The sequence below is a fragment of the Pleurodeles waltl genome, chromosome 11, assembly GCF_031143425.1.
Source record: "Pleurodeles waltl isolate 20211129_DDA chromosome 11, aPleWal1.hap1.20221129, whole genome shotgun sequence".
In the NCBI taxonomy this organism is placed as follows: domain Eukaryota; kingdom Metazoa; phylum Chordata; class Amphibia; order Caudata; family Salamandridae; genus Pleurodeles; species Pleurodeles waltl.
The window spans coordinates 414,212,275-414,236,992 of NC_090450.1; the positions used below are offsets into that span (position 1 = coordinate 414,212,275).

The 24,718-nt window shown below is 44.4% G+C and overlaps 3 protein-coding genes across 3 annotated transcripts in view; 1 reads left to right on the forward strand and 2 right to left on the reverse strand.

The window, feature by feature from the left end:
• LOC138265748 (adiponectin-like) overlaps positions 1-24,718 on the reverse strand; it is a 390,833-nt gene that overhangs the window by 355,590 nt on the left and 10,525 nt on the right. The gene's annotated exons all lie outside the window — the stretch shown is intronic.
• The window catches only part of LIMS2 (LIM zinc finger domain containing 2), a 360,835-nt gene that overhangs the window by 152,673 nt on the left and 183,444 nt on the right, over positions 1-24,718 (forward strand). The window lies entirely within an intron of this gene.
• Positions 46-24,718, reverse strand: part of GPR17 (G protein-coupled receptor 17) — a 35,199-nt gene continuing 10,526 nt past the window's right edge. The window contains exon 2 of the mRNA XM_069213747.1: positions 46-6,437. Coding sequence (XP_069069848.1) covers positions 5,400-6,434 — 1,035 coding nt within the window. The 5' untranslated portion in view covers positions 6,435-6,437 and the 3' untranslated portion in view covers positions 46-5,399. The remainder of the gene's footprint in view (positions 6,438-24,718) is intronic.

Sequence of the window (24,718 nt, forward strand, 5' to 3'; positions counted from 1 at the left end):
CTCCAGTTTTGACTTTAGGAAAGAAAGAAACATATACCACCCAACTCATTTTATACCATGAACATTTATTAAATAGTTAAAGAAGAAACAGTAAGAAATATTCACTATTTCTATATACATTTAGGGATCCATTTTATGTGGATTTGTCACGTGATGCCAGTGATATATATCTGAATCATACATACAACATACATTTACCACTATGTATACCTAATGGATCAGACACACTCCCTAGGACCAATTCTGACCTAAGTGAAATCTTACTAAGGAAAAGTAGTGATGGTTCCTCATTACATTTTACAGAAGGTAGGGCAGTATTCCACTGCTCCTAAGAAAGTTCAGGATGCCGAAAGTCACTGTGGATACAACGCTTCTGTACATTGGCTAGGGGTTCAGGCTGGCCTAGGTGTCCTATCCATCCACAGGCTCACCACATGGTGACCAAATCATGCTGTTATGTTATGTTATGTTATGTTATGTTATGTTATGTTATGTTAGGCGTATTTATATAGCGCCTAACTGCCCAAAGGCCTCGTAGCGCTTCAAATGCCATCGCAAAGATGAAACTATTTCTATTCGTCAAAGAATTTAGATTTTAAATAACCATGTTTTCAGGTCCTTCCTAAAGGAAGTTTCTTGAGAATTAGATCTTATACTGAAAGGCAGGTTATTCCACAGCACAGCACCTTGATATGCCAGTGATCTTCCTCCCCATCTTGCTTTCTTAACTGACGGTACCATGATCAGGTTAGCTGATGAGGATCTGAGTGGCCTAGCTGGAATATAGATCTGTGCCAGTGTTTTAAGCATTTCAGGACCCTTGTTAAAAATGGCCCTGTGAATATGACAAAGGGCCTTAAACTGAATCCTCTCTGCAACCGGGAGCCAGTGTAAGGAGACGATTCCTGCTCGTATAGAGTATTGCTTGGGGATGTTTAAAAGTAGGCGTGCCGCAGCATTCTGTACTCTTTGTAGTCTTTGGATAACAAATTTAGGTGATCCTATAAACAAGGCGTTGCCATAGTCAATTCGCGAGCCTATCACCGCCTGGATGACCAATCTTCTAGCCAAAAAAGGTAATATCATTAGAACCTTTCTCAGCATCCTAAGCAGGGCAAATGAAGTTCCTGCTATTCTATTGGCATGTTGTGCCATTGCTAATAGGGGATCCAACCAGACGCCCAAGCTTTTGATAAGGCTTTTGGGAGGAGGCAGAGTGGAGGCTCCGTCTAGATTGCTGGAAATAGCTAGGGGTCTATTATTCCCAAAGAACATCACCTCTGTTTTTTCGTTGTCAAGCTTCATTTTACTACCCGCCATCCATGTAGCCACTGCTTTCAGGCATGGTCCTAATGCCGTACCCAGGTCTGGTCGTGCTTTCGAGAAGGAGACAACTAGTTGGGTATCATCTGCATATGAGACCAATTTTACTCCAAATGGTTCTACGATCCCTGCCAAAGGCCTCATATAAACATTAAAAAGTAGCGGACTCAGCGCCGACCCTTGAGGAACCCCGCAAGTACTAAAGGTGCGCTTAGAGATGTAGGATCTATCCAGCACCTGAAAGGATCTACCATATACATATGAGCTGATCCATTCTAGTGCAGTGCCAGCGATTCCACATCCCCGCAATCTGGTTGTGAGGATGTTTAGATCAACTGTATCAAATGCTGCGCTCAGGTCTAAAAGGATGATCGCGGTCTCAAATCCGTTACACATCCTTTTTTTTGCTTCCTCCGTGATGGCAATCAGTGCGGTTTCTGTTCCATGTTTAGGCCTGAAACCCATCTGAGTGGGATGTAGGAGTTTTCCTTCCTCCAGAAGCGTAGACAGCTGGCTATGTACATGCTTCTCCGTAAGTTTAGCCATTAAGGGTAGCAGCGAGATTGGTCTATAATTATTCAATAATTTAGAATCTGCATTGGGTTTTTTCAGCAAAGGTTTCACAATTGCTTGTTTCCATGAATCTGGTACCATACCAGAAACTAATGAGGTGTTAATCAGTTTAGTAATTAATGGGCCTAAGACTGGTAATCCCATAGTTAAAATCTGGTGGGGCGCAGGGTCCAACGGAGATCCTGATTTTGTTGAATTCAATGATTTTACCACTATATCCAGACTAATGGGCGTAAAATTTGTAAGGAGGATATCCTCCTGCCCCTCCTGATGCCCCATATCCTGTTCTTTACTTTGGGAATTAGGAAATGTTTCATAAATATTCTGAATTTTGCTTAAAAAGAAGCTTGCCATATCCTCTACATGTTGCTGTGGGAAATCCCTACTTTCTACTTCCTCAGTGGAGTTAATGAGGTCTTTTAAAGCATTAAATATCTCTTTAGGAGAGTTAGCTGCTGCCTCAATTTTTCCAGCGTAATATGCCGCCTGTGTTTCCCGAATTTCTGAGTGGTAATCTCGAATCATAATCTTATACTCCTTTTTGACGGAGTCATCTTGAGTATATCTCCATTTCCTTTCTAGTTTCCTACAGCCTCCTTTCTTCTCTAGGAGGCGGTCATTAAACCAGGGTGCCGATTTCTTTCGGCCTATATTTCTGGTGTAGTAGAAAGGTATTGTTTCATCCAGACTAGCCTCTATCCATTTGTTCATGGATTGCGTGAAGTCTGTTATATTGTTTGTATTTATCTGTCCTGGCTTCTTTTTTTCGAGTGCCTTAATCCACTCAGTGGCTTTTAGTTTATGCCACTTTCTTCTACATGAAGAGGCGGCCGTGTTCAAAAACCTATGCTGTGCAATAGATAGTTCTAACTCTATCAGATAATGATCTGATCATGCAAGTGGAAGTGAAGATATAAATTCTAGACGTGATACGTTAGAGAAAAACAAATCAAGTGTGTGTCCTTTGTTGTGAGTAGGTCCCTGAATTAACTGTACTAGGTCACAAGCCATCATATCTGAAATCAACATCTTAGTAGAGGCATTATCCATCTTTTCGGCATGTAGGTTAAAATCTCCCAACACTAGAAAGTTAGGTTTAGTATATATTGATTGTGAAATATTTTCCGCCAGTGAGGTCATAAAATCTCCCATAGGGCCTGGAGGGCGATAAATTAAAACACCCGATAAAGTATAATGAGGATTCACATTGATGGAGAAAGACATGCTTTCACCATTTTTGATTGAAGTGGGTGCTGTAGTAATCTTACAGGAGTCTCTATAAATCACTGCTATACCACCTCCTCTAGAAAGTCTATCTAATCTACTAATCTTATATCCGCTTGGGAGAGCCATTACAATATCTGGCGCAGAGCTCTCATCCAGCCATGTTTCAGTCAGAAACATGGCCAGAGGCTCTCTTTGTTCCACCAGGAGATGAATGTCCAATGTATGAGCTCCTAACGAACGACAATTAAGTAAAAAAATGGGTAGATTGTCAGGGCACTTGTCCTCTCGCAGGGGCAGGTCAACTTGGAAAGACCAGGCACAAGATGGGCATCTAAACTGACCATTGTGAAGGTCAGTGCTCTTTCCACACCCCTTGTGATGAATATTATTTAAGCTGCACAGATCCTCTCTAGAGTAGGTGATGATTTCTTTCCCTAAGGGGTTTTGAGCATAATTTCTTGGCTCTTGGCTCTTGGCTCGTTCTGGCGCGGACGGGCGCAGACGGGCTTGCCATTGGCGCGCCAGCGCGCGTCCGCTGCTGACAATTTAATCTTCTTTCATTTCTCTGCTGTTTAAGAATGAGGATCCAGGCTCTGAGGGATGGACAGGCACAGCCTAGGAGAATGAAATGCTAGAGTCTTTTGAAAACAAAGCTCTTGTCTCTCCAGCTCTTGGATGGATCTGAAGACTCCTTAGGCAGGAAAATAGGAGAAAGGGAGGCTGGTAATTTTATCTTCTTAGACTCTTAACTCTGATTGCTCCTGGCCAACTGCTGACATACACCCGATCCACCCAGGCAATCTTCATCCTGCTGCTAAAGGCATACCTTAGTATTAGCTTACCTAAGATCTGTGTTCTGATCACGGCTAATCATAGGTTCAAAAGGGAACACTCAGAATATTCACCATCAAGAGTGGCTTTGTTATATTTGAGACACAGTCACTGCCTTCAAGCTTTACCATGTGTGTAACTAGAGTTTGTAGGTAAAGAGCAGCACAGAAGCGCTATGAATACATTTACCTAGCACAGCATAAATACCCCATACTCACACGCAACAAGGGGGCGTTTGGAATATATGCCATAAACACTGTAAAATAAGTGCAATGTGCTAAGAGGAGCAGAAATACGTATTGCCTTTGAAAGTGTATAACTTTTAATAATAAAAAATGTGGAGGAAATTGGGAGAACCTATGTTAAGCTGACAGGGTGTGCACTGATCCTATTTTGCTAAGAGGGACTGAGTTTTGTGAGCCTCTGTTAAATACTATTCCACAAACATGTATATATTTTAAATGGTGCAAACTACTTTATGTTAGGCTTACTAAATGAAGCAGTATTATTTAAGAGCTAGTTTTTCTTGACACTGTAGGAAGAAAGAAGACATACATTTACAATGATACTCTCCACTTGAGACCATCACTACATGATTATTAGGCGGGAGAGAATAGGGTCCTATCAGAGAATACATACATGTTATCTAGGGAAACCACCTGGGGATTATGCTTTGTATTCTGAAGCATCATTAGGTTTGGAAGTATCAGGGGTATCAGGCTGACAAGATGGGGCAAATGGTGATGCCTCACTGTCACTGATGCTCCTAAGTACCTTGAAAAGTGGGGAGTGCAGAACGGGCAGCACAAATGGAGGACCTGCCTGAAAGACCTGGCCAGTGCGCATTTTAAAAGTGACGGGCTGGGATGCACATGGCACAGTTCTTTCATCTTTCCTGGAGCGGATCCCTTTTTGTCATTTGTAGTGTGGTCAGCTTGCTGTCAGTTCTATCCCTGTTCACGCTGTAACAAAACATAACTTAACCAGCAATTGGAACACTGCCCTCCCTCAGTTCAAAAAGAATTAAAAAACGTTTCAGACCACAGCAAAGCCACTGTTAAGTTGCAGATTATTTGTAACTGTGGTCATGCTTTTATTTTAGTAGTTGTGTTTAAATAGTTTCAGTTCCAAAAGTGGGTGTGTTATAGTCGAACTAGAGTCTGTGCCTTCAAGGTTTACTATCTGTGTACTGATGTCTGGTGTCTACGGACAGGGAGCCTTAGAAACTCATGTCTGATTATTGGAGTGCAAATAGGCATCACTGTGTTCATTGGCCAGAGAATCGCCCAGGATTGCTGGTGACCTACATCCCACAATTGTCCAGTATGCACTTACACTGGGGCTTAATGTCCTCTTTGGCCCTAATAGTGCAGCCATTCACTGGTTGCCAGTTCGATATTTGTAGGCTAAGTGTAAACGCCTTTTCTTCTGCATTTCTTAAGCCATCACAGCTCAGACTTGGCGCTGAGTGAGCTCTCGCTAGTCTTTCTGTCATTACTTAGAGGTGACAAGTTTGAGCTTTTGCCATAAATCAAGCGACACAAGGCAGCACGGAACTTTTCTGCCACAAAAAAATACATTACTGGGTCAAGGACACCATTCAAGCAGGTCAAGCAAGATGTTATTCGATTGCTGAAAGCCAACCCACGTTGTAGGACACATGGTGTCTGGGCACCCTGGTGGAAAAGTATATATATTCCGCGATTCACATGGTAAGGCACAAAGCAGACAAGGAAGATTGTCAAAACCAGGATGATCATCTTGATGGCTTTGTCCTTCAGGTGTTTCTCTATACGATTGCCATTACGCAGACGGTGGATTATCAGCAGGTAGCAGGTCACTGTGGTCACAAAAGGAACAGTGAAGGCCACGGCTACAGACACCAGTGCGTATCGTGAGGTCTTTTCTCGATACAACTGTAGACAAACAATAGTGTCATTCACCTGGACTGTCTGTGGGCTGAGCAGGAGTGGTGCCATTGCCACAGCAACAATAACCCACACAAAGGTGCAGGCCAAATGGGCATACAGTGGTCGGCGCAGTCGAATTGACCTCACTGGGTAAACAATGGCAAGAAAGCGATCCACGCTTATGCATGTTAAGAAGTAGATGCTTGCATACATGTTCAGGTAGAACAGGAATCCAGTAAGGCGGCAGGGCACTTCACCAAATGGCCAGTGGTTGCTTGAAAAGTGGTAGACCACCCGTGTAGGTAGAATTAGCACAAATGTGAGGTCTGCTAATGCCAGGTACATAAGAAAAATGTTCGCAGTAGTTCCTGATTTTCTGTCTCGTAGGAAGATCCCAAGTGCTAGGACGTTGCCCACTACAGCCACAACAAAGGTCAGTAAATAGAAGGTAGCCAGAAAGATGTTTTCCGCGTCTGTCTCTTTGCCACATCTCTCAGATGTCTGCAGGGATGAGTTGAGGATCAGGGCTGTTAAATCCACCAGATCATTCATTTTGTTCACTATGGCCATGACCTAGAAAATAAATCCATATACAGCTCTATAAAAAATGTACATATTTTGATGTTAATAGACATCAACAATTGCATTTGTAACTCATGCAGATCCCACTGTCACCAATCATGTCAAGCCTAATTCCTTATTTGGAATACTGTGTGTCTGATTAGATTTAATCTCTTGTTTTATTTTATAACTAAACTCATCTCTGCGCCTCAGAAATGCCCAGCCAACATCTCTTACTAATGCTTTTCCTGATAGCTAATCTTACCAGCTCTCTCACTGACCAACCTGTTCTTTTGTGGATCGTGTTGACTCCACATATTTTCGTTGCAAACTCACCCGTGTGTATTGTTTTTTCCTTTCCTTTACTGTTTTTCTGCTTGCCATCTCCACTTGATGCAAGATACATTGAATACTAGCCAGCTCTGAGATGTGCTCCATATTTGTTAACTTCTCACAGGATGCTCATTTCATCATACAAACCTAACTCAAACTGTGTCCATCACCACCTCAGAGCGTACATCCTACTAGACCATAAATCTGGCACACAGACTTTAACCCTGATTTGGAGTTTGGTGGTGGGACCGCCAGAACGCCATTATGGTGGTCGGGAGGACACCATCAAGCCGGCGACCTCCTGACTGCTGTATTAAATTACCACCCAGCTGGTGCTAGTATCTGCAGTGGGGTCGCTGCATCAGGAGGCTTTGGCTCTGAAAGTGAACCTGAATCACATGCAGCCACAGTGCAGCTCCAGATGCACCTCAGGTGCACTTTTACAATGTGCAACAACAGCGCAGGCATGGGGGGGCTCAACATGTGCCCCCCAGCCGCACTGCCTAATGGGCAAAGTTGTCCCTGGACCCTGTTCGGGCCCTTCCTTGCGTTTCTGCTGACTTTTTGATGGTGGGGTCCCGCAATGAAAAGTTGGGTGGAAGGCAAGTTGTGACCAGCATGGTGGTGCTGGCATTGGCACAGCTGCAATTGACCACAGCTTTCACCATTGTCTCTGCTGGGTATTAAAGATCCTAATGGTTGCGGCTGTCTTGTGGCGGTCCGACCGCCATCCTTGTAATCTGGTGGTCGGACTGCAGACAAGGTGGTGGTTGGACCACCACGAGGATACGGCGGTCCCAGGACCACCGTACTCGTAATCAGGACCTACTTCTTCTTGAGTGCCAGTTCTCTATAGTGGCATCTTTTTAAGCATCATGCTTTACAATGGTTTAAATCTAGTGGTTGAAGCCACATACGCTTTAAAAGGTTGAAGTATCAGAGTCTGGGTGGTGAATGTAACCATACCATTATGAAGTCATTAAGCCCCCTGCATAAATTTACAGTCTTCATTTATTTTCCTGTTCGACATTCAGCCCCTCATTAGGAGTCTGGTGGTCTAGGACTGACAGATTCTAGGTGGCAGTCTGACCGCCGGCACCGCCACATTTTCACAGTCAGACGGCTGGCGGTCTCAATCCGCTGGCTTTTACATGGCAGTTGCACCACTATGTAAAAGCTGGTGGTTATAAGGGCCCCATGGGGGCCCCTGCACTGCCCATGCGCTTGGCATGTGTAGTGCAGGGGTCCCCATGGCCAGCCCGATCGCGCTTTTCACTGTCTGCTTGCCAGACTGTGAAAAGCACAATGGATGCTGCTGCACCGGACACACCGCAACATTACCGCCAGCTCTGTTATGAGCCGGCAGCAATGTTGTGGGCTGATTCCCACTGGGTCGGCAGGCAGAAACTGTTTCCGCCATAGACCCAGCAGGAAACTCTTAATAGCCCTCACGGTCAGATCTCCGCACTGGCGGTTTTCTGACCGCACGGCTTCGGCGGATGGGTGTTTCCGTCCACCAAAGTCATAATGAGGGTCTCAGTCTTAGCTGTGTTTCAGTTTTTCAACTTTAACATTGAGCATATGGACATTGCTGCTAAAAACGCACTTAAGGTACAACAGCATTTTCAGTGGCACAGGTGTGTGCGTGTATTGTATTTTTGTTTATTTATCTGCCTGCTTTGCAAGAGGGCTTACGGCACAAAACAAATGCTGTTTAGTCACTGTACTGCCTGCTTTGTTGATCATGTCACTTCCGATTTTTACTCCTATATCCACTGCCTGTCATCTCAACTCGAGCCTATGGACTGTCTGGAAAGCATGAACCTCCAGTCTGGGAATTGTTAGGCCTCAGAGGGAGTAAAGTGCTATGTACTCTGGAGAGGCCGATGCCAATGTCAAAGTATTTTCTATACAGTAGAAAATTAAAGGGAGTTGTCTTGACCATCTGCTGGGACTAGAATGTCCTCTGCGTGGTGTACAGTTGTGTTGCCTGCATTAAATGCCTGACTGTGTGTGTCTAGTATCCTGGTTTTTGTATGTTGGCCATTCCAATGCACTAATATAGCATGCTTTTAGAGGCCCAGGCCTCTTCATTCATGAATAAAGTCATGGGACCTGGAGTGGTGCACCAAGCATGCCCTCATTGACTTACTGACAACTGTTTTCCCTGTAATGGGTTTAGCACATAGTGATGGTGCCATCAGACTGTGTTTTGTGAATCCGTAGTTATCTGTGTCACTGGAGTGGAATCCTACTGGCCCACTCAGATAAATTTCCACTTCTATGCACTTTCCTGATTTCTAGAGCTGACATCTGTGTGTGTGTTATGTTTGTGAATGTAGCCTGTGTAGCACGTGCATTGTATTTTTATGTGAGCCAGAGTAAATGGAGCCCTGCAGGATCCATTTTGGATACGCAGGCCTTGCCTTTACACATGATGGAAGTGAGGTTATTGATGTAAATGTATTGCCGACATTCACAAAGCTAGAGGGAGAAGACCTTGGCACTTAAGTGAGTACGTGGAGACCCAGGCCCTCTAGAAATCTGATTACACATTTTGCTAGCAAAGAGCTGCTGATTAATTTTCCTGATTGCTGCCATTTGATAAATAGTAGTAGAGATGGGTGGGAGTGCAGACCCTGTTGCAAAGAGGAGCGGAAACCTTAAGGGTAGGCCTGCTCTTTTGCCTTTACCTGGTTACTCCTTCAGTTTTGCTGATAACAGCCAGGTGCAGAAACCTCACACCTCCTTTTGCCTCTGTTTTTGGTGCTCCAGGATGGAGACTATTGTGCTGGGAGAAGCATCGCTCTACAGCTAGGCTGTCTGGGGAGCAGCCTAGAAAGCACAATTGAAAGGGGAACCACCCCAAACCCATTCTGCAATTTTCAGGCAGTGGTTACACATCTCCTTTCTGAGTTTGTCGTACAAATGTGGGCCCCCATTTGTTGTTCCCATCCCATGTTCTCTATGGTCATGGAGGGGAGTGTTCTGCAGAGTACCAGGAGGACTACTGTGCAATCAGACTGGGAGTTTGCCTGCCAGCTTCCTAGACGTAAGACATATCACCTAAGTCGGGATCTCAGGCTGGAAGAGCTGTGCACCTGTCATGAAGTGACATGAAGAAGCCTGCCTGTCTGCTGAGTGAGAGTCCACAGGAGGACTGCCTTTCCAGCAGGAGCAAGGTGCAGTGTGCCCCCAGTGTCTGTGGGACAGCGAGAAGAGAGATAGAGACTAAGGAGAGTGCTCTGAACACTTTGTGTCTAGGGGCTTGCAGCCTCTTCATGTTGGTACTGAGCAGGAACTACAAACATGTGAGACTGCAATTGCCAAGACTGGGTCGGAGGCTGTGATTGTGTGTTGGATTGATTGACCTGTGCATGGCAGCAACTGCCCAGAGGGATTTGCTTGTGTGGCCACACTTGTCCTCAGTTATTGGCCTTTTTGTTGCTGTGACTGCCTAGAGAGATTGACCTGTGAGTGGTTACAACTGCTCAGAGTGACTGACCAGCCTTCAGGGCTACATCTTCCTATCTTGACCAACAATAAACTGAGGCCCTTGCCCAAGACCCTAACTGCTGCAATGCTTATCAGTGGTCCGACTGAGACTGCAACAAGGTTTCTTAGAGGTATGCTTAGGCTGTAATATCGGCTTTTGTTTTTATACTTCATACAGAAGATACACACATCAGAACTTTCATGTACTGTATGTACAGCAGTTTCGTAGGACAAACGGAAGCCCTAATCATCATACCAAAGTTGCCCGTAATTCCCACTGGTCACCATTATGTTGTATCCTACAGAAGCATGTCAGTCTGTGCACTTGTCAAGCAAGAAGCTGCAGCAAAAGCACTATAACCATGAACAGCCTCCATGTTAAATGCATTTAATAAGGGATTTATTTTCCAAGTACTTGGTATGCCTGTAACAAGGAGACTAGATGTTTTACCAAGAGCCGTGGGAATGCATTAACATTAAAGAGTTGGTTCTAATTAAAATACTAGGGATAGTTATGGGAATAATATGTGCAGCTTATCTCTCCCCAACCAGATAGCCAAACAGTCAGCCGGAGGATGGGCCAATGACTGGTTCCTCTCAACTAAAAAAGAAGATTCTCTTTTCACTGGCAGAGACAGTCATAAAACCTCTTCTTATGTATGACTGTAATGAAAGGGCACTTTCCATGTATTATGTTATCACCAAAAAAGATAAGCTTTCAATTTGTCTTGTTTCTCCAGCTTCCTGCTTTCAAAGTAAAGTTTAGTATACTTAGACAGCAAAAGCTCACTTTTTGTTTCAGATAAGAGGTTTCATAGCATCCCAATATTTTAGGTATGATTACTTTCACATTCCAATATATTTTTTTAAAAATGTCTGATTTATTATTGGGGTGGGAGAGTGGGAGTACTGTACCAGTTCAAGATCTGTCTTTCACCATTACGTCATTACTTAGGTTGTTAGACAGATGCTTAAGAATAGTTGTGATATCACCATGAAGGAAAGGTATAAGCTTATTTACGGAAAAAGAGTGGAGTACAAACTCACTTGTTGGGGTAGTTTGAGAATATCATAAAATGTATTAAAATCTCTAGCGTGACGTCTGCCAGTTTATTGCAAACATAGAAGCCAGCCTACTTTTGCACAAATACATTACATAGGCACCTCTAGAAAAGATGATGTATTTCTGCAGTGTGAATACTAGTTCAGATGTGAGCATATCTGAAAATCCCCAGTGAGTTGCTCTGATTGTTGTTCCCTGTATATTCTTTGTTCCCTTCTAAAGGTTGAGTACGCACCACTCGCAAGAAGAGACAGTCAGTGGTGTCATGCAGTGATATTAGGCTATGGCATCTTCAGGAACCACCAACTTTCTTCATTAGTGAAATCTAAGGGACCCCTATGAGAAGAAACCTATAGGATGAAAATGTCAACAATTTACCATAGTGACTGGTGGAGCAAATTAATTTATGACACATGCTGAGCTGCTACATCTGAGCTAGGGCAAAGGAGAAGGGCTTTTCAGAGGAGGTTCAGGGATGTAAGGTAGGCCTCTATGGTGCTGTGCTAACCCTCTTCAGGGGACACCTGCTTAGCCCACAGCTTTGTATATACAGGAAGCAGCCAGTCTTTTGGAAGTTTTGCTGCCTCTGAAAAAGTAGAGAGACTGTGTTGTTTGTGTTCTGTCATTAGAAAGGCCATAGGGGTAGCAAATACATTTTGAAAATCTGGGCACATATGATAAAGTGAATTTGAAAAGTGGAGAATGCTAGATGCAATTATCTGTTGAATCTGTTCACAGGTATAGGTGGACTTAAGTAACAAAAGACCCAGTGATTTCAGTCATACTCGAATATCCACTATTATTTTACCCAATATACTCTTGGGGACATTCTCACACTTCCCTCCTTGCCCTCTTGGAAATTAAAGTGTGCTATTCCTCTGGCACCATTGATCAGTGTTTGTAGAGTGGTTACCTGTCCACCACACCACTTACAAATCTTTCTTAAACACCACCTTATTTGCAGCATCTCTTTCCTCCATCATTTGTCTTGCTTTCAGTCCATGGCACTCTCTCACTCTCTCAGTAGCATGTATCATGTTTGCCCTATTTCACTCATTTTGACCATCCTCCAGTTTTGTCAATATTTTCCACAGTGTATCATCGATAGACCGAAAGTCAACTTCCAAACCCTCCCTCATATAATTTCAGTCAATGTATTTTCCATAAACGCCCACACCAACTCCTGCACTCTATAGTCTGTACAGTCTTTTCCTCCTATATTCATCAGTGTGCTCTCTGAGCCATGCAAAGCAACCCCTTTCGGTGCCCTGCAGTGAAACAGTCCTCTTCCTCTGCGCACTACTGCCCGAAGGTCCCAGCAGACGTTCTGTGGTCTCCCAGAATCTCTCACTAAATAAGGTTCACCATATTCTGGAGGGTTCTGATAAATTAAAACATTTTACCCTGGCTCTGTGACTCCTGCTCTGTAGTGATGCCAAGAAAGCTGGTATTTAAAGGAGCCATCTCGTGAATAATGTCACAATAGGTTTTTCAACCCCAACAGATGTCATCAAACAAGGAAACATTCTGGAACTCTTACTGTTGGTGATTGTTTATATTGTAGGATTAAGTAAGACAGCAAGCTTTTTACCTTTCAGCGCATATTCCCTTTAAAGCTCAAACAATGACACAAGACCCTTGCAGGCAATGCCAGTATCTGAGGAATGGGGTACCTTTTGAGAAATGGGACATTCAAGATCTTGCTCTACCTCATTGGTGTCCCCTTCTTTCCCTCATCATATTTCCCTTCATTCCTGGTGCTTCATCCCTACATCTGGTTCTCTGAAACATTCACAATCTAAACCCCTACTCTAACCACTTCTATTCTGTACATAAAATAAAATATACTATTAAACACCACTAGATTTGCTCTGCGCCACACATTGCCTACTACTGATTGGCAGCACACTAATACCCTCAGTTGGGGCAAGTTTTGGGAGGCGCAGTGGAAGGGAATTCTATAGCTGTCGAAGCAACATCTTACTTATTTGTGACAGCCGAAGTATTGCAGAATTCAACTACTGAAGCACTACAAGAGGAATTAAAAAGTTATAACAAGTCAGACGTTTGTGTGATGGACACATTAATTGGCCAGAATCTGTGTCAGGGAGATTAGGTAAGAGTATAAGTGACATCACAAAATAAAATGATGGCCGTAGTGTTGAAACTTTTCAAACACTCATCCCCAGTCACAGATCTGGGTTTAATCCATTGTTATTTTACTCGCTACGTCATCCCAGTTTGGATCCAGCTATGAGTAAGTAAGCAAGTAATCTTTATTTGCGTGATTAATTAAAACAATTACAATAAAAAGTAAAACAAGTCCACTTACACATTTTAAAAATCCATTATACAGATTGGGACAGAGGTCCATAGCTATTGTGCTAAGAATTATGGCATTCTATTTATTAAAACATTTCCAAATAAAATCTGCTTTTAGGCAGCTACTAGTAGCCAAAGGATTGTCATTGTTAGTTATCTACCCAACTTATGGCGCAGTATGGCTGAGGGAACCCTTCTGATGAGTTGTCAGGACTTATAAGTTCCTGTTGCATTGAATAGGCCTATTAAGTGAAAACAAGGCCCTTATGTAGTCTGATTAGCAGCTGACAGTGTGCTTGTTGATTGTATTTTCAAAGCTGGTTAGAAAGTGTACAAGGTGGTAGGCCAGCTGAATGTCTCCACCCGTAAAGCATTTCACTGCCTGTCTGCATGTTCTTATTCCTTTTGCATTAAAAAGGGGTCTTAGCAGTGATCTACGTTTAGGTCTGAGTCCTCTGCATATACATATAAAAGCGCAACACGTCCTCTTTTGCTGCCCCACACAGTCGACAGCTAATGAGCATCTGAGCCCACTTCCATGGAGGCAGATGTGGCTGAGCAGGGAGGATGCTGAGCCGATACCGGAGATATTTATCCTTTAGTCTTTTAGTAGATCCTACGCCTAAGTAGGCTTGTGGCTTGTCACTGAGGTAGCTCTGCAGAGTGAGCCATCCATGGGCTCTTCCTGAAAGTTCTGCTTTCTCCTCCAGCAACGAGACCCATTTGACGGCTTTCGTTTCAGGTTTTTTGAAGCTGTTGTATGATCTTGGGGTTTCCCAGAGGTCATGAAATCCCAATAGCACTATTGACTCTTGTAGATATCTATTTGCTGCTCCTACATCTTTAACCAATAATTCTTTCCATAGGTGACTATTTAGAGACCCAGGCTCGGCACTCTTGACCTTATACCAGCTTTTTTACATAGGCAGTCCTGCTCGCAAATTGTTGCAACTGTTGCAACTGTAAGCCAAATTCTAGTCTTATTCTAGTTTTATTTGCGCTGGAGAAGTATAATTTGGTAGGTTGAAGATTATCCGCAGAGCCTTTGTTAATATGACATTCAGGGTGCTAGCATCCAAACCCCTCATTCATTCACTCCCATAAGTGATAGCTGGGATATGTTTTACCTGTATTAACTGAATGATTGGGGTGAAGCTTGGTTCGGCCAGTTTGTTCTTGAGGTTTTTTAGTGCAACTGCCGTAGCCAGACCTCTTCTTTTTAATGTATCTTTATGAGGCATGAACATGCCTTTGAGTCGACTGTGACCTGCAAGTATTTGTATTCATTAATTATTTCCATCCTTTGACCTGCCAGATGCCAGTGGTGCTTCCGGTTTGTCTTGCTTTGATTCAGCTGCATGCCTTTCGTTCTATCGAAGTTTATCTTCAGCCCACTTTGTACAGAGTAGCCATGGGTTGTGTCAAACAAGCACTGAAGGCCAACCACAATTCAGCTGATTAGCATGAGGTCATCTGCGTATAGTAAGATTGAGAGGCTGAGCCCGCACATCATAGTAGCATGGGAGTTGCATTTCTCTAATTCAGTTGATTAGTCTGCCATGAAGAGATTGAACAGGATCAGGGCTAGTATGCAGCTTTGTTTCAGCCCCCAGGTGGTTGGGATCCTGTTTGTCAGGTATTCACCCACCCCGAGCTTCACTTGAATCCAGGTGTCTGTATGTAGCAAGATAACTGCTTCAAGAGTCCAGAGGAGATGCCTTTTTTTGCTAGTTTGTCTCACTGTATCTCTGTATCCATATGATCAAATGGTGAGGCGTAATCAATGAAGCAGAGGTATAACGGGTTGTTGGCAGCCCTGACAACGTCAATCAGCAGGGAGAGGATTAGTATGTTTGTAGTTGTCCCCATTTTTTTACTGAATCCGGTTTGATAAGGGGGAATATAGCGGTTTCTATTGCCCAATCCTTTAGCTCTTCTAAAATAAGCCCAGCGTAATATTGGCTTAGTTGTCTATTAAAGCGACCAACCTGTAGCTTTTTGGCTCGCTCTTATCTCCTTTCTTAAAGATTGGGGAGATAATTGACCCCCTCCAGGATGCTGGAATTATTTGTGTTTGTAGGACTTCTTCAAACACTAGTTTCAGTTCTTCCACCCAGTAAGCTGGGTCTAATTTGAATAAGACTGGGGGAATCCAGTTAGGACCCGGCGCTCCATCTCACCTAACTTTATCTTTCCTGCTGTTTATTTGTACTGCAGAGGCTGTAATTGTCTTGGTACAGTTTAGGTCTTGTGTGGCTCCTTCATCCGTGTAACCTAATGCCACTTTCCAAACTCACAGCCAGGAGGGACTACGTTAAAATGGGGCAAGGTAAATTTAACCCAGGACTCTTCTATCAAGTGAAAACGTACTCCATGAACTGCAGGCAGGGTTAAGTAGTCTATTTATTGTTCTCCCGAATCTTATGCTGTTGTTACTTTTTATATCATGGAGTAGCTTGGCCCAGAACATCTCTTCGGCTTCTCTCTTTATGCGTCATGTTATCTTTTTCGTGCTTGCTTTTGATTGCCTCAGTTCCTTTAGGACATTGTTGTTGAAGCCTCCATAATGCTCTATTTATTGCTATTTTATGATCTAGAATTTGTCTGTTTTGTGAGATAAGAAGACAGGCAGATGACATAGTTTTGGCTACTGCAGAGTTCTCATTATGAGTACTTCCTCTTGATGATTTTCCAGGTCCTTTGTTTGATGATTTAGCTTTGCCCAATGATCTGATGAAGTTTTCCCATCTAGTTGTTGCTTTTGACCACCCACATCCCGTTCTTCCCAGGGCTACTTTGAAGCAACCAACAGTTGGTCTAGGTGACGAGTTTTACATTTGATTCTTTTTTAGTTGTTTACTGAGTAGATGGAGTTAGGATCCTCCATTGGGCAGTTTAAGACGGCTCCTTGTATACTCATTGTGATATCTTGTGGAAAATGGTCACTAAGGGCATTTGCTTCAAACTCAAAATTCACAACTTTGCAAACCAGGGGAAGAGTTAAAAAGATGTGGTCTATTGTGGTGCTGACTGATGAGTTGTGGAATAAGGCTGCTGTTGGGGCGGTCTTCAGAGAAGTGCCAGTTTAGGGCACAAAGATTTAGATGATCCAGATCTCTATGCAGATTTCGTGCTAGCTTTGTTGGCTTCCCCCATTTTCCCCTTTCATGATGTGGAATGTTCCATATGTAAAACTCCTCATCCAGGAAGAGATCATCTTCTGCTGGTCTCAGCAGATGCATGTTGAAGTCACCTAATAAAATGAAGTTAGGCATGGGCTCCTCTGTTAGTAGCCTTGATAGTTCCTCCCCCAGCAGTTTTGCTCCGTTGATCTTATCGCGCGAGTGCAGGTACACATTAATGAGCACTAATGCTAGATTGTTATTGTAATTTCTTATGTCCACTCTAAGTGCTAGTATGGCATTTGTTGACGTTGTCTTCATGTCCAGTATCTTGGCTGCATAAATTATTTTTGTTGAGGCATATATAGCAAGGCCACCTTTTGAGTGACCGAATTTGGCACTTTTTGTCGTTGCGAGTCAGTGGGCCCGTGAATCCTTGTAAATGGAATGGTTCTTCTAGCCAGGTTACTTGTAGCGCTATAGGATCCAAATTTTGGAAGTATTAAAGTAATTGAGTTTTGCTACCAAAGCTGTTAACGTTCCAGGAGCATAACTGCAGCATGGTACTCTTCATTTGCGAGTCTTTTTTTAGTCAACGTTATTGTCTAGAATGTTTAAAGTTCGTGATATCCAGCCCCAGTCATCAGTGGTCGAGGTTCCGTTCTTAGTTCTACTCATCCTGCAATTGTTACAGGCCTCTTTAGATCTCGGAAATGTTCTACGAGCCCCTCCAAGTACCAATTGTGTCCTCACTGCAGTGTACCTTTGACTTGGATTTGTCTGTTGTCTGCAGTTTGTTTGAAAGCAGGGGTTCTGGCTAACCTGTTTCCCGAAAAGACACCACTTTGTCCCCCAGGCATTTCATTGTTCTTGCTCTTTCAGGATCCTCTGTATAATTACTGTTCATGCCCAGGTTGCCATAGTCATCTCATTCTGTGAGAGATGTTTATACTTTATGAATTAGATTGCTTCCAAGTCGCTGGATCTCAAATCTGCGAGCCTACCGATTGGTGTTAGTATTCTAATAATATTCTAACTGTTAAGGATGTCCCCCCAGACTCTGGACTTATACACCAGGATGAACAAGGTGATTCTGTATTCTGGCTGCGAGTCGCTAAAGGAGTTGGCTTTGCATGTCTGTACTTCCTCTTCCAGCATAATTTGCATCCTTTCCTGCCTAAATTCAGAGGATTCTCCCATAGTTGGAGTTAATCCTCAGAGTTGCCTCCACGTAGCTACTGACGTCTCCTTTGTATTATTTGGTGCTTGAGTGTCCTGGCTATTGTCACCCCTCCTCCCTTGGGTCTCCTTTGTTACTTTGGGTTTCGTTTCCAAATGATTTGGGGCATTCGGCTTGTTGTTCGCTATCCTTTTGCTGGCTACTTTGCTGTTTTTCTCTTCCGCCTGCGTCTTGTCTCGGATGTTGCAGGGCCAGTATGGAAGAACGCTGTAATGTCGGTCACCCTCTTCCTGCCCTTCCTCTTTTGTCTTCATCATTGTTTTGCAGTGCATGCTACTGTTTGACTTCCTCCTACCTTTTGTGACTGCTCTGACTTGGAGGACTCCGTCCTGGGTGCTGCTGCACCCGCAGCACCAGAACGAAGCCTGACACTCTTGGTTTTTAATGTTGGAATGCATCTGTGGGGACTCATTCTGCTTTAGTTCTTATTCCCCGTTAGTTCACTTCTCTGCTTTTTCCACCATCTCAACAGTTTGGTGAGATGTTTCTTCAATTTGCATAAAGGCTGCCTGAATTATAACCCCATTTCTGGAGGTGACTTAATTAATGTCAGATAGATGATCTCCTGTTACAGCTGGGAGTGTTGATAGTTTGTCGACTATTGTGATGCAGTTGCTGCATGGTTGTGTTAGCTGTGTTTTGGCCTGGGCTTTTCTAATCAAACTGTGGATGAAGCTACTAGTTCTTCCCATTCTTGTGTTGTCTAATACAATATATTTGATGCATCATCATTCAAAGTCTCAACGTCTGCCCTCTTTTGCCTCTCTGAGGGGAGGTCTTTATCATAGGCACTGTGTGGTGAATTCTCCATTTCTACTAAGGGTGATGTAAATGCATATGCGTGGCGACTCGGTGATTGGCACCTAGTGGTGTTTGAGCCAAAGAGAATGATGGCTATCGGCTCCAGTGGAGCCCTTGAGTCCACCGCTGCCTCTGCAGGTATTTTATCATTGCACTTGTCCGCCTGTTTGGTTGGCCTTTCTTTGGAGGCCTTCCTGTGAGTTGATCTGGAGAGAGTGTGCCTATCTCTGCCGGGGTCTTGACTGTCTTTTGGTCTCCAGAGGCCTCTGATTCTAGGGAGCCTTCAGTGACTGGCAAATTTTCCCCTTGCCCGCATTTCCTAGTGTTCTTCTTTCTGAGTTTGAAACTGAGAGGTTGCTGTGATTTATGACCACTGGTTGCAAGAGGGATTCTAGACCTAGTTGCTTGAACATAGCACAGGCCCTGCATCCTTCACGAAGGGAAATTTTGCATAGATCTTTGGTTGAAGCATCACAGTAGTTGTTGACGGTTCTAAGGCTGCCAGAGTTGGGTAGGAGGGAGAATCCTTATCCTCACCCAAGTTCCTTTTTTTTGCTGCTTCATTAGTCCCTTTGCAGGTTCTTTTCCTTTTGTTGGTTGTCAAAGAGCCTGTCTGTCTCACCTTTCCTGACCTCATTTTGGAGCTATCTGCCTGGTTGGCCTTTCTCAAGCTCTTCTCCTCCTTCACTTTGGTTCCTTCAGTTCTTTAGGGAGAGATGGAGTAAATTATGTGGGTGCACTGTGGGAAATGAAGTGCTAATCTTACCATTGGAGCCATGCCTCGCCCCTTGCACCTTCCAGGAGGGCAAGAGCATTTTCAACCTGACACCCTAGTAGGGTCCCTCAGTCCCCTAAGTTATTTAAAGTGATATGGAGTGAGTGAGGAGAGCGCAGTCTGGGTATGGAGTGTTGATCTTGTCCTTGGAGCGCCGCCTCACCTCTTGCACCTTCCAGGGCACGAGCACGCTTAGCCTGCCGCCCTAATAGGGCCCATGGTACAGTTGAGGTCGGGCGCTGGTTGTGCCCTTAGAGTGACCCCTCTCTCCTTACGCTAGCCAGGGGGCACGAGCCCGCTCAGGGGATCCTGTCAGTCCAGATTTAACTAGTTTGGAGGTTTTCAGTGGCTTTCAGTACAATGTATGTAATGTGTTTTCAGGCTAGTTATGCTAGCCCTTTCGGTGTTGGGTGTTGTTTTTCTTCCCTTTCCTTTAGAAATACTTGAGTTGAGTGGATGGAGCGGATGGGTAGCGGGTGGGCAACTTGATTGCTGATTGAAGGCTGGTTGAAGGCAGTGAGTTGGCAATGTTGGCTGTCCTTGGGTTCCTGGGGGAAGGAAATGCGGACCTGCCGCAGGTGCAGGCCTCACCGACTTACTGTCGGCTGCTTCTGCCCCTAGTGGTGGCAGCCACGTCAGCTAAGCCTATTTGCCCTCCCTACCTTTCGGCCACGGGACCTCAAGTCCATAGGTCCTCAGGGTTTTAGGGCATTAGGGCTTTATGGCTTCTGATGCTTTCTGGTACTTTCAGCTGTTCAGCCGCTTTGCTTGTTTGCCCCCCTCACCCCCTTGATTAACGATTACTTTATTCCTGTTATATTTGTGCTTTATTCTTTTCTCCACCCAGCTTGTAATTTAATTCAGGACCGTTTGCCCTTCAGGTCCTCTTGTCCTTCACCTGCCTTCACCCCTTACAGCCTCCCTGGACACCTGATGCTGACTGTGGTGAGAGTGGTGTTAAAGGGGCAGGAGGAGTGGGTGCAGAGGAACAGGGGCGTGGCACGCGTAGAGAGGCCGGAGAGGCAGATGTGTTGTATTGTCCTGAGGCTGGGGGCCTTTTGGAAGAGCAAGGGAAGACCGAGGAGCAAAAGTAGGGGGCAGCCAATGCGGGCAGATGGGGGAGTGAGGCTTTGGCAAGGTGTGGGCGTATATAGCCCGGGCCGACAAGCATGTGCATCTGAACCTGCCTGAGCCTGTGCCCCTGAGCACCAACACCGCAGGACCTGCAATAGGCTATTGCCGGCGTAGGGAACTGCTGTCGCCGATGTCCTCTGCAACTCAGCAGCCTGGACAGAATCAATGGCTTTTTGGAGGAAGTAGAGGGGATGTTAAATTCTCCGATGATTTGGACCTAGTTGCAGCACCAAAATTACAGCCCTTTCCTGTAAAGAAAATAAAAGTAAAAAAAGGGCGTTCCAGATATGTTTACCAAGAAGAAGATGCCGGTCTCACCCTCCATCAAAACTTCTTTGAGACCAAACCAGATCTCCAGTATGGCTGACCCAAACTTTGGTGATAATGCAGTGGCCCTAATTAATCCAGGTGTATTAGGTGTAAATACAGTTGCTTCGCTCTGTCCGCAGGGTGTTGGTGTGCCTGGTGGGGAAAAGAGGGCTGCCGACGACCGTGTCCTTCAGCACGGTGTGCCCACAGATACAGCTAAAATAATGGAGGTGATCGAGGGGCTGAGGGATGAGGTTTGGGACCTGAGATTGGTTATAAAAATCTTAGAAGGAAAATGGGCAAGAGCATGTTAGTAAAGGGGGACCCAAAGAGCACCACGCCTGTCATGATGCAGGAGGGAACAGAGACTCCTGCATTTAATTCTCCAGCACAGATGGACATGATCCCAAACACCCAAGCTTCTCATCCAATGCAGAGCTCCATTGCCTGGCCAGCTTCATGTCCCGCCACCATCAGCAGACCTGGAAAGACAACACAAATGCGGATGCCTGAGCACGGAGGGTGGGGGGTTGGTGGAAGGATAGCTGTGGAACAGGTTGGGGGTTGCTCCAAGAACTCAGGGGACAATGAAAGGGGTTTGTAATGACTTAGTTAACTTACACCATTAATACCACTCATACTGTTATCCAGGGGAAGGGCTAGGGGATAAGGGATCTCAGCCATCTAGGCTTTCTCCCTCAAATTAGGGCCAGATATTCCTGTCCCAAGTCCCTAAGGTTATCCAGAGGTGTTGGGAAGATCAGGACTCCCTAATCAACAAAGTCACCCATTGGTTTAGGAATGTAAAGAAGTGCTATTCAATCATTAGGAGTGATATTAAGGGAGATGAGTGAATTGAAACTCCAGGTTATTCACATAATGTAGTGAGAATGGTCTTGAAGGACCAGGATTTGGTTGATGGCCTATTGTCCATTAATGCTCATCGGATATGCAATGCTTACACCCAAATTCTAGTTAGATACAGGTTTTACCCTGAAGCAAAGTACGCCCCTAGATGCATAGCTCATGATTTGTGTGGGTATATTAGAAGGGGAGACATTAACTGACTGAGAAACACCTCTTCTTGGTTAGATCTCACAGGTAGACACTTGCACAGGCATGGATCCCCAGAACCAGAGCCTATGGGAATATCAAGACCTATTATAGCAGGAGAGGGGTATAACACCATTAGCCCAAGAATATATAACTCCCAGGTGGGCAGTGGAGGGAACGGGCTCCTGATGCTCCCTGATAGGCCGAACAGATCTTTCACCCCTGGGGCAGGATTATACCCTTCGTAGCCAGGTAGCATTTCTGGAGTATACCAATAAGTCAATATAATTTCTGTCATGGAATGTGTCTGGGATGGGTGCCAAATTGAGGGATGCAGACTGGGGGCAGTTCATAGATAACCATGATATTTGTCTCCTCCAGAAGACATGGAGTATCTCACATGTCATCAGGAATGAGTATACCACATTCTGTGTCCAAGCAGCACAGTCATATGGGGAAGACCATCAGGGAGCCTGGCGATATGGATCAGGACAGAATTAAAATGCTCAATAAGAGTCCTACCATTTATCTCTCTGGACGTGTTGGCTATGTCTGTGGACTTCCACAGTGGCAACTCTGTGGTGCTCATTAATGTGCACAATCTGGTAAATGGGTGGAAAGAGGAAACCTGGGTCATAAGCACTCTAGAGATCTTACATTTAGAATATAAGGGCAAAGGAGAGGTAATATTTGCTGGTGATTTAAACTCCACCTTTGAACCTCTCTTGTCTTTTGAACTCTCCCTACTGTGAAATGGTCTCCAAGGGCAGCACAGTTACTTACAATAACTCTAAACTTTGATCTCAGAACAGCAAACAGGTGAACTATGTCTGACATTGAACACAGACACACTTTCAATAGGCCAGGACCAACCAGTCGTATTTACCACTTTTTAATTAGCTAGAAGGGCTGGTCATGTGTCCAGGATATGGCGGCCATTGAAATGGCGGATGGCAATATGCCCTTAGCCTGTCGATGTTGGGCCCTTGCTAATGTCCCGCAAATTCAGGGTTTGGCATAAGCCTGGGACGTAGAACTCTCAAACAATGAAAAAGCTTTCAGATGGGATGAAAAGCATCCGGAGGCCTAGGAGACAGTGGTCACTAAGGTCAAGGAGCAGGTAGAGCCATTGGATAGCCTGGCCCTGGAGAAGAGAGGCTTGTATTAGGCAAAGACTCAGGAAGTACTTTTCATTAATATAAGGGATATTTTGGCACAAAACACCTAGCGTACTCACATGAGGCAGAACGAAGCTCCTTGGTATTCCAAAGGTTGTAGGTTGGTCAAAGAGCAATTATTGACAGCAGCCAAAGTTAAGAATAGGTCACAGCTTGTGCTCCGTAGGGCAATCTATAAAAAGAATTGGAATTTGCCAAGAGGGACTGGGAAAATGCACTTTGGGATGAGCTGTTTGATGCCATGACGGCAAAGGACAATGCAAGGTTTTGGGCCACCCTGACTTGGAGAAGCAGTGGTGGTAAGAAGTCAGTCGAGTATTTTGTGCAACCCCAGGATGGGTATCTCATTTTAGTAATCTATATTCTTCTAATGATGTTACAGCATGGGTTGGCATTGCCACCTGTTTGCATCTATACCAAAGAACCAAAATAGTCTAGTGTTTGAACTTAGAGAGACAGTAGAAGCAATTAGATCTAGTGTACCAGCAAAAGCACCAGGCCCCGATCATATTCCAAATGAACTTTTTTAATTACATGTGGGAATTGGGGCCATTATGTGAACCATCTCTCAAACGTCATCCTGAAGGGCACGCAGATCCCGGTGATTGGGCTCACTGCAAAGATTTTCCCAATTTGTAAGTAGGGCCAGCACAGCGACCTGAGCAATTACCCATTGATTAGCTTAATTGAAGCTTCACAGAAGATCTCCTGTAAGCAAGTCTTAGCACACCTCTTAGACTGGATTGGTGAAAAATGTATTATCCAAATTCCATGCAGGATTTAAAAGTGGTACCAGTATGGTCAACCAGCTTTTTTGTTTCAACTGCTTTTTTTGGAAGACAATAGCAGTCAACAGGCGTCATCTTTTTGTTGCCTTTGTTGGCTTGTGTGCAGCTTTTGATTCAGTCCCTAGGGCTATGCTGTGGTCAACACTCAACAAGATGGGTATTCCGCCCCCAACTTACTGGCAATTTTGGTACAGCTGCATGAAGATAATAATCAGCAGCAGCTCACCACTCTCATAAACATCTGGCAGGGGTTAGGGAGGTATGTGTCCTAGCCCCCACTCTGTTCTCACTTTACATTAGGGATGTAGTGAATTTGCTGGATAGAGATGATTGTGATTCACTAAAAGTGGGAGCCAGGAGAGTACCCACTCTACTTTTTGCAGACAACACTCTCCTGATCTGTAAATCATTCAAAGGTGATTTTAATACATTATGCAAAGAGTGTGGGCTTGAACGCAACAGCTCCAAAACGACGTATGTTATTTAATCCTGCAACAAGTAAAAAGTATAAATGTAATTTGCATGCTAATACAGACCCAATAGAGGAGGTTCTCAATTTCGATTATTTAGGGATAAGATTAACACCGAAAACTAGGCTGGTACATGCTGGTACAAAAATCAGATTGCTCACTGATACAATATTCGTCAAGATTGTTAAAGATCTGTAAAAAAAGTTGTTC